Source organism: Anabrus simplex, chromosome 1, assembly GCF_040414725.1.
Source record: "Anabrus simplex isolate iqAnaSimp1 chromosome 1, ASM4041472v1, whole genome shotgun sequence".
Lineage (NCBI taxonomy): Eukaryota > Metazoa > Arthropoda > Insecta > Orthoptera > Tettigoniidae > Anabrus > Anabrus simplex.
The window spans coordinates 1,660,174,901-1,660,189,574 of NC_090265.1; the positions used below are offsets into that span (position 1 = coordinate 1,660,174,901).

Consider the following 14,674-nt stretch of genomic DNA (forward strand, 5'->3'; position numbering starts at 1 on the left):
TCAGCTAAGGCATATATACTTGGACCAGCGTCTTATAGCGTCAGTCAATTGGAAGGTGAGACCTCAGTCGGTCAGTTCAGTTGGAGGGAGAGGCTTACCATGTAGTCATATGAACGGAGAGACTTGCCACGAAGTCATATGGATGGAGAGACTTGCCAAGGAGTGTTGTACTGAGATAAGTCATCAGTCATCTGGATGGAGAAGCAGCAGTCACATGGATACTTAGTCGCCAGTCACCATATGGAATACATGTTCGGAGTGTGAATCTAATTTCAAGCTACGCTATATCTCGTCAGTGAAACAAAAAGGAAACATCAACAAATTAGGCTTGAGACACCTACAGCAAACACCAACGCAAAGGAATACGTCGTAATTACACTCAACGTGTTGAAGGTACAGTCAAGTGAACCAGTGACGGATAAATTTCTTGTATAATTTTTAAATGTCCGGTCAAGAGGAATTCAAATTAATGCCTAGTTTCTTTCAGTTGTTATGTCATACTTTTATATTCTCATCTGTTTTATCGCAGCCAGTCTCACTATTTTTATCGAAATAATTTAAAGAATATATTTTGTTCTATCAAATTAATTGATCGTTTCATTTTAAGGGTAAAATTAGATAACCTCAAATTTAAAGGGGAAACAAAACGACAATCTCCTTTTCCCAGAACCTATACGGTATGTTGTCAAAAGTAAGCTTATTACCCCACACCCTAGAGATATTCAAGACTCTCATTCTAATATTGCTGGACTGAGTTGTAGCTGGCGCCCATCAAATATTGTATGTGTAAGTAATCAGGTAAGAACTAAATGCGAATACAAGGTCCGACGATTGAATATTTATTTTATGAATACTAATTTTCGTATTTTTCATTTTAATGCTATTTGATATGATTTTAAATTAGTGAGTATAGTCGAAAAGCTACACCCTCTTTCAGCAAAATATTCCAACAGCTACATGCTGTAATTTGGATTATTTCTGCTACGTGTTTCAGTATGATGAACAGTTTACCATTTCATAATGTATCCTATATTAGGTCTAAAAATCCTCCATATGCATTTTTGAGCACAAAAAATATCTACTATCTTCCCACTATAATTGATAAAATAACTGTTCTTCCCGTTCTTTCTACAATCTACTATTTCAACTGCTGTGTAGCTGTTAGCTTGCATTCGGGAGACAGTGGGTTCGAACCCCACTGTCTGCAGCCCTGAAGATGGTTTTCCGTAGTTTACCATTTTTACATCAGACAAATGCTGGGGCTATGCCTTAATAAAGGGACAATGGATAGTTATGAGTGAGGTGATGGGCGAGGACGTGAGGTTCAAAGAGGTAGGCAAGAACTTCAACATGCACCCTTGCTCCCAAAGCCACGTTTTGTGCATCTCTGAATTCAGCATTATTATTGGAGTAGTATGAATAAGTAGCTCTCCATTGTGGACCTGAATATTCCGACATGAGCGCTACATTAGGCACCAAAAGGCCGGTTTCTACGATTGTGTTATTAGTAAGGAGTGCTCCACATCAGACTGCTGGACTTAATTATACAACATAGTCGCTAGAGAAATTTCACACTGTAAAATATTCTACAGAACATTGCAAAATTTCTGCAACCCATGCTATGTTCCTTGAAGAGCCTTAAAAACCAGCCATGTTTCAAAGTTCACAAACGCTCATCATGGAAACTGTTTTTTAAAAAACCACAACTTGCTTTACGTCGCATCGACACAGATAGATCTTATGGCGACGATGGGATAGGAAAGGGCTAGGAGTGGGAAGGTAGCGACTGCGCCGTAATTAAGGTACAGCCCCATCATTCGCCTGGTGTGAAAATGGGAAACCACGGAAACCCAACTTCAGGGCTGCCGACAGTGGGGTTCGAGCTCACTATCTCCCGACTGCAAGCTCACAGCTGCACGAGCTTACCCGCACGGCCAATTCGCTCAGTGAAACTAAATTTAAAAGATAAACTTTCAAGATAAAATTTGTTATTAAAATGATACTGTCTTCGTCCTCGAAGAACGTGAAATACGAGAAAAGGAAATCGCGAAGATAAAAAAAGAGATCAAAAGATCAATTAAAGCACACGGACGCAGAACTTCAGATTACTCTACACAGCACCGGCATGGAATTATTGCTTGGAAGGGACGGGAGTGCACTATACCGCCAGAAATCTCGTAAACTATGCACGAACGAATAAAGCTTCCTAGTCCTCATGGTAAATATTTCATAGCGCAGTGTCATGCAGGTATATTATATCACCCGATCGGAAGAGTTAAAGATAAGTGTAATAAACAAAGTAGCACTCAGGTTTTATGAAAATTCATAATTCTGTCCCACTTGAGTTCAATACTGGGTCGAAAGACAGTGATCCGAATTTATGTGTGTTTAAATACCCTCAAAATATAACTGGCCTCGGCGAAAATTGAACCTGCTATTCTAGGATCAGTAGGACAACGGCTAACAGACAGTGCCACTGAGATTTAAAATTACATACATTTAAAATGCTAAGCCAACAGCAAGTCACTGTACCACTCATTCTACTGTAGATCATAGTGTTCAGGCATTTGGAAAATGTCAATTACCTGTGAATGAGTATACCGGCCACACGGTCTAGAGGTAACGTGCCCGCCCCTCACCCGGAGGCACCGGGCTCGATTTCCGGCCAGGTCAGAGACTTTTACCTGGACCTGACGGTTGGTTCGAGGACCACTCAGCTTGCGTGATTAGCAATGAGGAGCTGTCTGACGGTGTGATGGCGACCCCGGTCTAGAAAACTAAGAATAACGGCCGAGAGGATTCGTTGCACTGACCATGCGTCACCTCGTAATCCGCAGGCTTTCGGGCTTACAAGAAGCAACGGTCGCTTGGTAGGCCAATGCCCATAATGGGTGTAGTGCCGTTAGATTGGTGGGTTGGTTTGTGAATTAGTATGTGACGGTGGTGTACTTGTAATGTTAAGCTACTGTTAAGTCACTGTACCACTCAATCTACTGTAAAATGTAGTGTTCAAGTATTGGAAATATTTAAATTGTCTGTGAATTTTTATGTGATTTTGCACGTGAAATGGATTTGACCCAGTTTTACGACTCAATGCCCTTCCTGACGTCAACCCTATATTGAAGTATATATTCAACTATTGCTTGTTTCTGTGTTTGTTTCAGTGTATATGAAGAGAAGTGTATTAAGACAAATACAAATACACAGTCCCCCACCCAGAGAAATTAACCATATATAATATATCCTCAGCCCGGTCGGCAATCGAACCTGGCAATATTATCATCAACAGTGTTCGTAAAACACAATCATATGCATTTAAAATATCTCAACTGTTCATGGTTTAAATAACTCCAATGATGTACGGATTTTTGACTTCAATATATGCATTAATACAAGTATTTACGTACATGGGTCTCTCTCACCAAGCCACTCGTACAATGTCAACCGACTGTAGTAAGATTAGATCTCATAACTACAGGAACAGGGGGAAATTGCCTAATCAGCTTCCACGAAGCTAATAAACGAGCTCTGTACAGAATCCACTGACAAGATGAGGCCAGAGCTATAGGGTCACTCGTTCAAACTATGGGGGGATCGACATAAAAAGTACGTGATCGAGGGTTTGTGCCCCTGGCCCTTATATAACGAGAAAATGGTCTTTCACACTTAACAGCCTGCACAAATGTTCGCAATTTGCTTGAGAATATCTGGACAATGCTAGTCTAGTAGTCAGCATTCTTGACTTCCATGAGGGCGTCACTAGTTCGAGGAGAGCCAACGCCTCATTTCTACGCCTATCCTGTCTGGTATATTTCGACACGTGGCAATCAGGTGGACGTAGCTCTAAGCGACATGTGCAGAATTATTACAGACTGTTTGAAATCCACTCCAGTCGAATGGCATTATCATCTTGCAGGAACAGAACCATACCCTGCTCGTAGAGAAATAGCTGTGAATAAGGAAAGACAGAAAATGGAGCAGAAAAGAACTCACCCCCTGCGTGGGCAACAACCGCACCCGCAATGAATAAAGTCAAGGGAAAGTTTCCTTCGAACATCGAAGGTACTTAGATCCACTGCTGAAAATGCCAGATTGCAACTATGGAGGGCACACCTCCCTCCTTCCTAGATGGAAACGAATCTCTGAATCTTTACCCCCTAGTCTGGACAAGGATTGGCTAACGGAAGTCCCTGAATAGGCTGAGAAGGTGTAGGCAGATCGAGAATTAATTTGGCAAGATGGGACTACGTTGAAGACAACAGTTTTCAGTGCGATTGTGGAAATCAGTCTGTTTAACATATGCTTCAATGTTGGTTGTGTCCAGCTTCCTGCACAGAAAATTACCTTTACCAGGCCACACAAAATGCACTGGAAGTGGCCAAGTTTTAGTCAAATATTATATAAACTGTGCTAAATGTTTCTGATAATTCCTACTTAATTTTTTCTTCTCCCTTTTCTTTTTCTTCAATTGACTTAAAAGAACATTGGTACTAATTGACGGATACTAACTGTTGTAACAAAATCAGTGGTTCCTCTAATTACCAATCAAAAATGTGTTCACGTTCTAATAAATGTATAATTCATAATGTATTTGACGATCGTACATAGGTAGACTAACACTGTTAACCCGCCGTGATTTATTCTATGACAAATGAAAAACACTTTCTTCAGCATATCCCAGCTATTTTTGGGGTCGTTGGGACAATCCAGGCTCATTTTGGTTTTGGCCGGGATTTCCAGACACAACGTGATTCTTGAGATGAAAATCTCGACCAAGTATCGAGAAGAATTCGAACCTCAGCCTTCCGGGTGGGCAGCCAGAAGCTAAGCCACTGAGCTAATCACGCCCCCCCCCCCCTCCCTTCTATGACAAAGTGATTCATTTGTAAAGAAAAGATATGGCTAATTTTATAGCGAAGATCGTAAATAACACTTCCCCTAAACAACTCGTAGCATGATTATTATTTATTTTACTAATTTTTGTTGTAAATTGTAAACAGCTTTACTGTCTTCCCATCTTTTATCGTAACTGCTGCAGTGGTTATAAAACCATAAAGTAAAGAATCATCAAGGCATGAGCGGCACAACAGGACGATCATAAACGATTTTTCATAAGTCCTAGTCGACAATGCCAAAGATTAAAACAGATAAATGGTAAAATAAAAAGGGAGAAGAAAATAAAATTGTGGTGCAGGTGAGCCTCGAATGCGATACGCCAGCGAGGGAGGTCAGAAACGCTGGCTACCAGCGCAGCGATGACACAGATACTCATACGCAGCATATGCAGGCTGTTAAATGTGAAGGACCATTTACTCGTTAAATTAGAGCCCATGACACAAATCCTCAGAACACGCGGTGTTTTTTTTTTTTTTTTTTTTTTTTTACGTCGATCAACCTCCGAAAGTAGAACGAAATCAGTGACCCCATAGGTGTGACCTCCCTTTGACAGACAAATTAAACATTATCGTTTAGCGCGGCTTGTGTTAACAATCATAAACTTGTTATGTTCACCGCGTGGCTTGATTCAACGTAACACCATAATTTTCTCTTTTCTAACCTCATCATCATGATCCCATCATGACAACTGTGTTTACAGTTCCTGGCGTCTGCTTAAAGGTGCCGAGAATGTTTAACAGATAGAAATACGTTTCTGTGAAAAGTGCCATGCATCCTGAAAGAAAGAAAGAAAGAAAGAAAGAAAGAAAGAAAGAAAGAAAGAAAGAAAGAAAGAAAGAAAGAGTCATTTTAAAGCATCACAATATCTATCCGAACAATTACATTATTATGATATGCTTGTTGGTGAGGAACTGTACACGCCAATCAATTTCTTATAAATTTGATTATAAAATGTAGTTTTATAAAAGAAAACTAGAGAGAGAGCGAGAGAGAGAGAGAGAGCGCGCTCTGAAATATTCTGATGCCTTAATCAATGTAAAATTGACTTATTTTCAATTCGCTTTACATCGCAGCGACACAGATAGGTCTTATGGCGACGATGGAATAGGAAAAGGCTAAGAGTGAGAAGGAAGCGACCGTGGTCTTAATTAAAATATAGCTCCAGCACTTGTATGGTGTGAAAATAGTAAACCACAGAAAACCATCTTCAGGGCTGTCGACAGTGGGGCTTGTGGGAGGTTGTTTCTTTTCTAGGAGATAGTTGTGGGTGATCTCCCGAATGCAAGCTGATAGCTAAGTGAACCCAAACTACGCGGACACTTGCTCGGTCAAAATTGAACTTTACAGCACAGAAATAAACATTATAAATCTAGTAATGGCACGATACAAAATGTTTACAAACACAGGAACAAACTAATACATCTTTACTGTTGTGGTTCAAATAATAATAATAATAATAATAATAATAATAATAATAATAATAATAATAATAATAATAATAATCACACGGCACCAGTCTTATTCGAAAGCATGTAATTCTTGGGTTCTTAACAGCCACGTATTCTCTCTCACCTGTGATATGAAGCCTTTACAGTTGGAGTTGTCAAACAGCGGTGGAGGTCGTTCTGTGGGACTTTGGTGTAGCTTCTTGCAGGTGGTGAATACTGGAGCGCGCACACGTGGTAACTCAACATTGTGTCCAAGTCACTACTTCAAATCACTAGCACTTGCTTGGTAGAGGTAGTACTCCTAACGCGAACGTACCGTCACTTTCTCCCTCGGTAACAATCTGCACTCTCGTGCCAGAGCAAACCGGCTTGTGAAACTAGGTGAACCTTTCTTGGGAAGCTGATCGGCGCATTTGCCAATCAACAAGCACTTGAAGCGATATGCAACTGAAACACTGAAAATGATAAGAATATAAACTCTGACCTCAGTATTTCTTTGTCAGAATATGATAGCCTAGACCTATAAAGATGTATTAATCCGGATGTCTCATTCAATAACGTACGTTATTAAAAGTCACACATAATTAAAATTAAAAAATATATATCGCACTAAGGTCATCGCCTCCAATGTTATGTCAATGATTCCTAACGCATTATTAGTACGAAAGTGAGGATTTAAAAAGACAATATTCGTATAACGATTATCGCATCAGCAGAAAAGGTTTGCAACGGCAAAGATAATTATATTATTAAAATATGAATTAACTCATTGGATAATTTGCAATCACTGTACTTTGGACAGCAGTGACTATTAAACTGTATGATACCATACAAATGTCGATGTAGTCGATGAAATATAATCTGGACTCTTTGTCTTCAGAGTACAACTACGATCCGCATATTCATACACCTACAAGCCATGGTCATAATTCAAAACGATTAAAACAAATGACCAATTCAGACACACGTTGAGGCGGAGAGAATCATGTTGAATTAAGTACATTCCAGCGTACGACACAGCTTAGTCTCGTGGAAAGAAGCTAAGATTGGAGTGAACTCCCGAGTTAATCGGGCTAAAAAAGGTAAGGACATGTACAAAAAAGGGAAAAACACGGATAATCTAATCCAATGAAAATTAAAGGAACAACTGTCTTAGTACGCATTTACTAGTGATAACATTTTGCACACCTTTTTCGGCCGAATCACTGCAGAAGTGCGAGATCCGTCCATTTAAATGTAGGCTTTCGTAAACTTTTAACGCAAACTTGTCTACCGCTATCACTGTTCCACACAAAATCCTCCAGCTTTTCTAAAAATTGCCGAGAGTTTGTACTCCTGTTCCATCATCCGCAACCAACTTAGCAGCCGACTCTTCCTTTGCGGATGTTCCTTTTCTATAACTTCCAACGTTTGCTTTACTGTTTAAAAAAGTTTCTTTTTTCCTTTTTCAGCCATGACGAGATAAAATGGAAATCATACATACTGATTAACAACAGAAAGATTCAATATGTACAAATTTCACACTAGATCGTTAACAATGGATTCGGTACTCTATTGTCACATGGCACAGGGTTTATTGGTCATAAAATTTACAATTTTTAACAACTCAACTCAAGGAAAGCCTAGTTCATAAGCAGGAAAAATAATGTTCACTTCGTACATTCATTAATGTATTTCTATGATGTTTTAATATTTTTAATTGTTTAGGTTACGCGAATAACCCGCAAACCGGATAAGAGAAACACAAATAACCGGGAATTTACTATATTAAGTAGTACAATCGACGTATAGGAAAAGATTCATATATATTGATAATAACCGCGATCTTACGTAAATCAACATGCGCGGAAGTGTAATTTACCGCGTCGAAAACAGTAATGCAAACACACAACAATATGCGAGTTTTTCCAGAGTTGTACAATCACCTATATCGGGAAGAATTTTCAGCTGTGTCCACAGAGAGAGATAGAATTGTCCGCAAGAAACTTCAAACCAAAACACTCGACCTAGTTAGATAACATTGAAGATGCTTCGTCAGTAAAGAAATGAGTGGATGTACTTTCTGATCCAGCTGGTTAAAAAGTGAGAAATATTAATCCACTACCTCACACCATTTCTATACCATCAAAATGAATAGCCTAAAACTACAGTAGTTAAAAAGATCTCATCTCAGTCTGCAACACTTGCAATAGCGGTTACGTATTATTGGAAGCGTACGCTAGCGTGTCTGGGTTCCTTTCTCGACGGCTTCGGGCGGCATTTTCAAATGGAAAGAGCATACCAGCCTCCAACTGAGGCTGGGTGCTTTGCTGACATGTTTACGTAGTATTTAAAGTTCTTCCTCCCGGCCTGTACTAAATACACAGAAAATGGACCGTACGTTAATAAGTAAACAAAACATGTTGTGTACTATGTATTTTGATTTCTTGCAACTTTAAATGTTACACTACCTTTGTATCAATCAATCCTTTTAAGCAGATATCCAATTTTGATGATGCTTGTTTAAAGGGGCCTAACATCTACGTCATCGGCCCGATATCCCATTTTAGTTTTAATAAGTTTGAGTTAAGTCTACTGTAAGCGATAATAAAAAAAACATGATATTCAAGAGGAACGTACAAACGTGTTTAATCAAATTAAAAGAAATTTCTCGAGTGGATTCAAGTATTCTAACACTGTAGGGAAAATGCACAAAAATGCAAAGGACTCCCATACATTTTCTCCACATAAATACTCATTAAATTCAGATTTTCGTCTTATATCGATTTTAATTACGTTCTTGAAGAGGCATCAACGCGATCCTGATTTCATTAACATAAACATTCAAACTTATTAAAGTTCAGTCATTTGTGACCACAAATATACATAGTTTAGGAGCATTACAAAAACGAATAATCGTCGTACAAATCTTAACAAATTAGGAAATCTTATCGATGCAGTTACTTCCTTTCGAATGAATTATGAAGGAACAGACAAGTTTTATCTCCTGATCTGTTAAATAACCTTCGAAAGTGTAGCACATCTTGTCACTGTTACAGACCTATCCGAATTAACAACAACATTATTTATCCGCTAGTATGATGCAACTGTTTATATCGTTGTTGAATTTGCGGTAGAGAAACAGGATAATTTAAAAATACACTTATTGAACACGATATTCTTCACACCTCCTAAGTTGAACTGCAACATCAGACTGTGATACAAATTCACTATTTAAAAACTCTGTCACATTCATATGCAGATAATTAGCTCCGTAGTGGCAGAAATGTTTTAAACAACCATTCGAACAGCATGGGTGAGGAGCTGTAACTGAACAATTTAGTTCTCATAGAGTCTATACAAATACCTTGGAACGTGTCAACGTTAGACCTTCGCCTACTTGGTAGGTGCGCGACTGCCATACCGGATCGCGAAATGAAAAACCACCTAGTCATGATGAAACTTTGCCAATCCCTTACTACAAACCTTCACTTGAGCTCTTGTATTTACACTTTGCATCTCATTAACGGTGCGCGCAAAAGTATTACATAATCTTCTGTTGACATTTGGCACACGAAAAGGCAAGTCCAGTCTGTCGTAGACTTGACTCGTACGACTCTTGGGCTGATTGAACATGAGCATAAATATTCGTTAACCCGCAACACAGTGGCAGAAAACATATTTTGCCTTGCATCATATGTAGCTGCATTACTTTCACACTGCACATGAACTCCCATTCAAACATGGCAAAATAGCAGGAAGAAATCGACATACACAACTCAGATACATTACAAAAAAGTGGCATGCACAAACTTTCCGTGATAACTCCACATCATAACACACGTTTCTCTCCACCTGATTTCAGATAAGATTCAGCCCCGATGCTGAACTCGCACAGCTATGACAAGTTTCTCCGTATCTTATCACTAGACAGTATTCGAATCCCAAACTCAAACCGATGCAGATACCCCAACATGTTCGCCCAGCGCATGAGCTGGTTAGCAAAAGCCTTAGTATAACGGCACCGTTACATTATAAGTAGCCCCAGTTGTGCAACCTATAGTAACCCGCGGCAAGGTCATCGAGACGCATTAACAAAACCAAGACACACCTAACATCCCAGACCAACTTTACAGCCTAACTTGCTCTTCAGGAATCCCGTTATAGAGTACGTGCTCCGCGGCAAACACGAAGCGGTGAAAGTAACATCGTTGGTAACTTTGTATTTATTATGTAACATTCCAATGAAAGTCATGGCCTCAAAACACGAGGGCAAATAGTATTTCTAGTACACGTGAAGCACAAGAACGTTGTCAGACCTCCAAGGTGGGTGTATGCAGCCTGCATCTGATGGTGTTCAGACTGGACTGGTTAATTTTGCTGTTAAATTAGGATCATTAACGCCATAAGACCGGCGGTTCATAAATGTTGCCAGTAGGCTGTTACTACAATGTATGCACTAGCAGATATTATTATTATTATTATTATTATTATTATTATTATTATTATTATTATTATTTGTAATTAATCCTTCCTTTGATGTTTCCTCTTTCGTTCTTTCCAGTACTCCATCGTTGCTTTATTATTCTCTCCTCAGATCACTTCGGACAGGCTTTCGTTTCCTTTTTTCTTCCTTGGAATCCTTCCATTCTTAAAACTTTCTTTTTAAAAATATCTCTCTATAGGCCTATATAGTTTCCTCTTCTTTTATTTTATTTCTTTCTAAATCTTTCCTGAACTCTTGTATCCAGCTCGTTGCCGTATTTTTTCTCCCAAAGGTACTTGAATATCTGTTCTGTCAATCTGTTATCATCAATTCCATAGATATATCCAAACAAAGAGCAATCTCCTTTTTCTTATTGTTTCTGTTATATTTCTTTATTACTGCTTAATTTTCATTGTTTTGTTGTTTTTATTGGACCTAAGATTTTCCCTCGTGATGATTCTTTCTAGTACTCCCAGTTTATCTAAACTACAGTTCAAAGATATTCTGGGTTCACCGCTGTATTGTAGTGCCTTTTTAAGATGTCTAGATAAACATTTCATGTTGTAAAAATTCTTAGTGATGCCATATACCCTTTCCATCTCGTGTAACCTTTCTTCAACAGTAGAATTTTCTAAATCAATAATAATAATAATAATAATAATAATAATAATAATTCTGAAGCTGCATGCCACGTCCCTTTTTCTCGCCTATTCTACAATAGCTGCCTCTTTGATTTTCGGAGTGAGAATATCGCAAAAGTGAGAAGGGCCAATTAAGAATATAGACTACAGGGCGAGTCAGATATATGCCTACACGTCTCAAGTAAATGTAGTATATAGACGGAAACGACAAATGATTTTTATAAAATATTTTAACCTTCATTCATTCATTTCAGATAAGAGATTACGTCATTTGCTAAGATGGCGCTGAAAATGCTGTACGAGATTTACAGCGTGGGCAACTGTATTGACGTCAGAAAAGTTGGATGGCGCAGCCACGCGGAAGAATGTTGAAGCTGCACCATAATGACTGGTGAGCTTTATTTACATGGCGAAGCATTGACGTCGTGATGGAAACAGAAAGAAAATTGTCAAATTTGAGGAGGTACTGCTCTGCATACGGTTGCAAATCGTATAAAACGGATGCGAAATCTCTTCACTACTTTCCTGTACAAAAAGTTCAGAGAGAAAGATGGGCTTCCACGCTGTCAATTGGAAAACGCGTTACGCGATACATGACAGTGTGCAGTCTGCATTCTCGTGAAGACGACTTCTTTCCACAGCGTAGGTACCGGTACTGTTTATTGTACTCATTGATAGTTATTGCCTCTAATTTGTATTCACAAAGATTTAGCTACATCAAAAATACTGATAAACTTGTAACCTAATACTTCTGTGTCGCACATAGAATGTAATCCGCTCTTAGTAAACTTCTTCATATGTGTAACAGCAGACAGTAAATTAACTATCTACGTGTGAGTAATATCTTTAACTGGTAGTAATTAAACACTGCATTTAAATTGTCTATAAAATACTTCTTTCAATGAAAGAAAATACGTAGTATTTTGCCATCATAAATTAGATTTTTTTGCTATTTGTTTTACGTCACACCGACACAGATAGGTCCTATGGCGACGATGGGACAGGAAAGGTCTAGGAATGGGAAGGAAGTGGCCGTGGCCTTAATTAAGGTACAGCCCCAGCATTTGGGAAACCACGGAAAACCATCTTCAGGGCTGCCGACAGTGGGGTTCGAACCCACTATCTCCCGGATGCGAGCTCACAGCTGCACGCTCCTAACCGCACGGCCAACTCGCCCGATCATCATAAATTAGAAGCCATAACCTAATTATTTGGTAGAATTGGACAAACCAAGTATTCTTCAACCCCAAACAGCTGTGACTGTAGAGGTTATAGTATTCTTTAATTATAATTTTCAAACTTTGCTCTGCATATTCTGTAGGTAGTTATAATTTTTATACTTATTATTGTCGGTTCTAAGTTCTAACTTTTGTGCTGATGGTAAAAATGGAAGAATATTAAGATTAGGATGTGGGCTGTTCCAACACAAGCCTGTATAAAGCCTAGGATTTATTTGCTTTACAACATTTACTTAGTAGAATTATTATTTTATTTCTTCCCCAATATTACAGTTTACAAGACAGGTAACTCCCCGTCACCTGGCTAAGGCTTTGGCATGGACCAAATCAACAAGAAATTACTCCATAACCTCTAATAGTGGAAAATTACAGTAGCTTAACTGTTAAGGTGCATTAGCGTGTCAACGGTAACATTTCTCTGACAAACCCGCTTAACATGCACAGTTGCACTTCACATTTTCACTCCCTTTGTTCAAGACAACATTAACTTTGTGGGGTTTTGAATCGATGTGGGATGATTGTAAACACAACACTACAACACCAGTTTCATCTTCTGTTTCAAACTTTTTACCTACACATATCAAGTAATTACGCTTGAATATTTCTTCCCCTTCCACTAATGGACGCGTGAAATCTCCGACAACTCTCAACAGTTGCGCACATGACACCAAAGACATTTTGAACACTTAATAAATCCTACAGACGCACACCCGATCACTTTCGTGTTTATTTCCCGTCACTATCTCGCCGCCATATTAGAAACAGCTGACCGTAGGCTCCTCCCCCGTTTCGGACGTCAATACCAGTCTGATCGTGACGCCGCGAGCCTGGCGAGACTGGCGAGGCGTGATTTCAATGCAGCATTGCTGCCATCGACTGTAGGAAAGTGGAGAAAACGACAGCTGAAAGTTACGTGCATCCAGAAAGGAAAACCTCATGGAAGGCCTCCTAGTAGTACCGATGCAGCAAGGATGACCCTGACAGTTGGTTGGAACTGTGTGAATCTGTTTGAAGGGGATATGAAAACGAGGAATCTTGGTTTCACAAATTGCACTCTTTTGATGAAGCTGTTTTGATGTGAACGGAATGGTTAAATCGCCACAACTGTAATTATTATACTACAGAGATAATCCTCGAGTCATTGAAGAGACATGTTCAAAATTCGAATCAATCACAGTCCTGACAACAAGCGTGACTTGAACCTGTTAATGCTGATCGGTGTGAAATTCTTCATGAACTCGAGGTGCTATGAATTCGAAGTAATGAACACAAACATAGCTTATTCCAACAGGATGTGATGTTTGGAACATCATAGCATTTACAAAATTATCGAACTGTGTAATTAATTGGAAAGATGTATATATTTAATTAGTGGTAGGTCATTTTTAATTATGTTTATATATAGAGTTCTTAGTCATCCATTTCACATCATCATCATCATCATCATCATCTCATTTCTTTGTATCACGGCTATAACGTATTCTGAACGAACGACTTCTTGAGTAAGGTATTACAACATCACTCATAATAGCTTGCAGTAAATTTCCAGTAGCCGAGGTCAGGTGACCGGACTCACCATGCTAATTTTAGCCCATTACCAGGAAAAAAGACGTTATCAAGAGTGCAAGAGTCCTTACCCCTTCCATACTCTGAAGAGACAGTTAAAGCCTTGTTAAGGCTTACATTTCGAAGTTCGCTACATGACTCTTTGATTGCCCAGGAAAGTTCAACCTATGTGAATGGACGTTATGGAACAAGATGCTTGATATACAACGATGGATAGGAGAAGGGATAGTACATTAGATCTTACTGGACCATGTGATATGGTACATGGAGGGAGATTTTGGAGCCTAAATACATCAACGCCATGAGCTAGGGAGCGGCTATCGGTCAATTGGAATCTATTCTATCATTACATCGGAGGAGGGCTGTACGTCTTGACATCGGAGAAGGTCTTAACTGCTGAAGATCTTAACTTAGTTTACT

The 14,674-nt window shown here is 39.0% G+C and overlaps 1 protein-coding gene across 2 annotated transcripts in view; it reads right to left on the reverse strand.

Annotated features, from left to right (window-relative positions):
- Snx27 (sorting nexin 27) overlaps nucleotides 1-14,674 on the reverse strand; it is a 514,072-nt gene that overhangs the window by 208,503 nt on the left and 290,895 nt on the right. The window contains exon 1 of one of the 2 annotated variants that reach the window (XM_067138379.2): nucleotides 6,469-6,732. The exons of the other annotated variant lie outside the window; for it this stretch is intronic. Coding sequence (XP_066994480.2) covers nucleotides 6,469-6,590 — 122 coding nt within the window. The 5' untranslated portion in view covers nucleotides 6,591-6,732. Of the gene's footprint in view, nucleotides 1-6,468; nucleotides 6,733-14,674 lie in introns of those variants that run through there. 2 annotated transcript variants of the gene reach the window in all.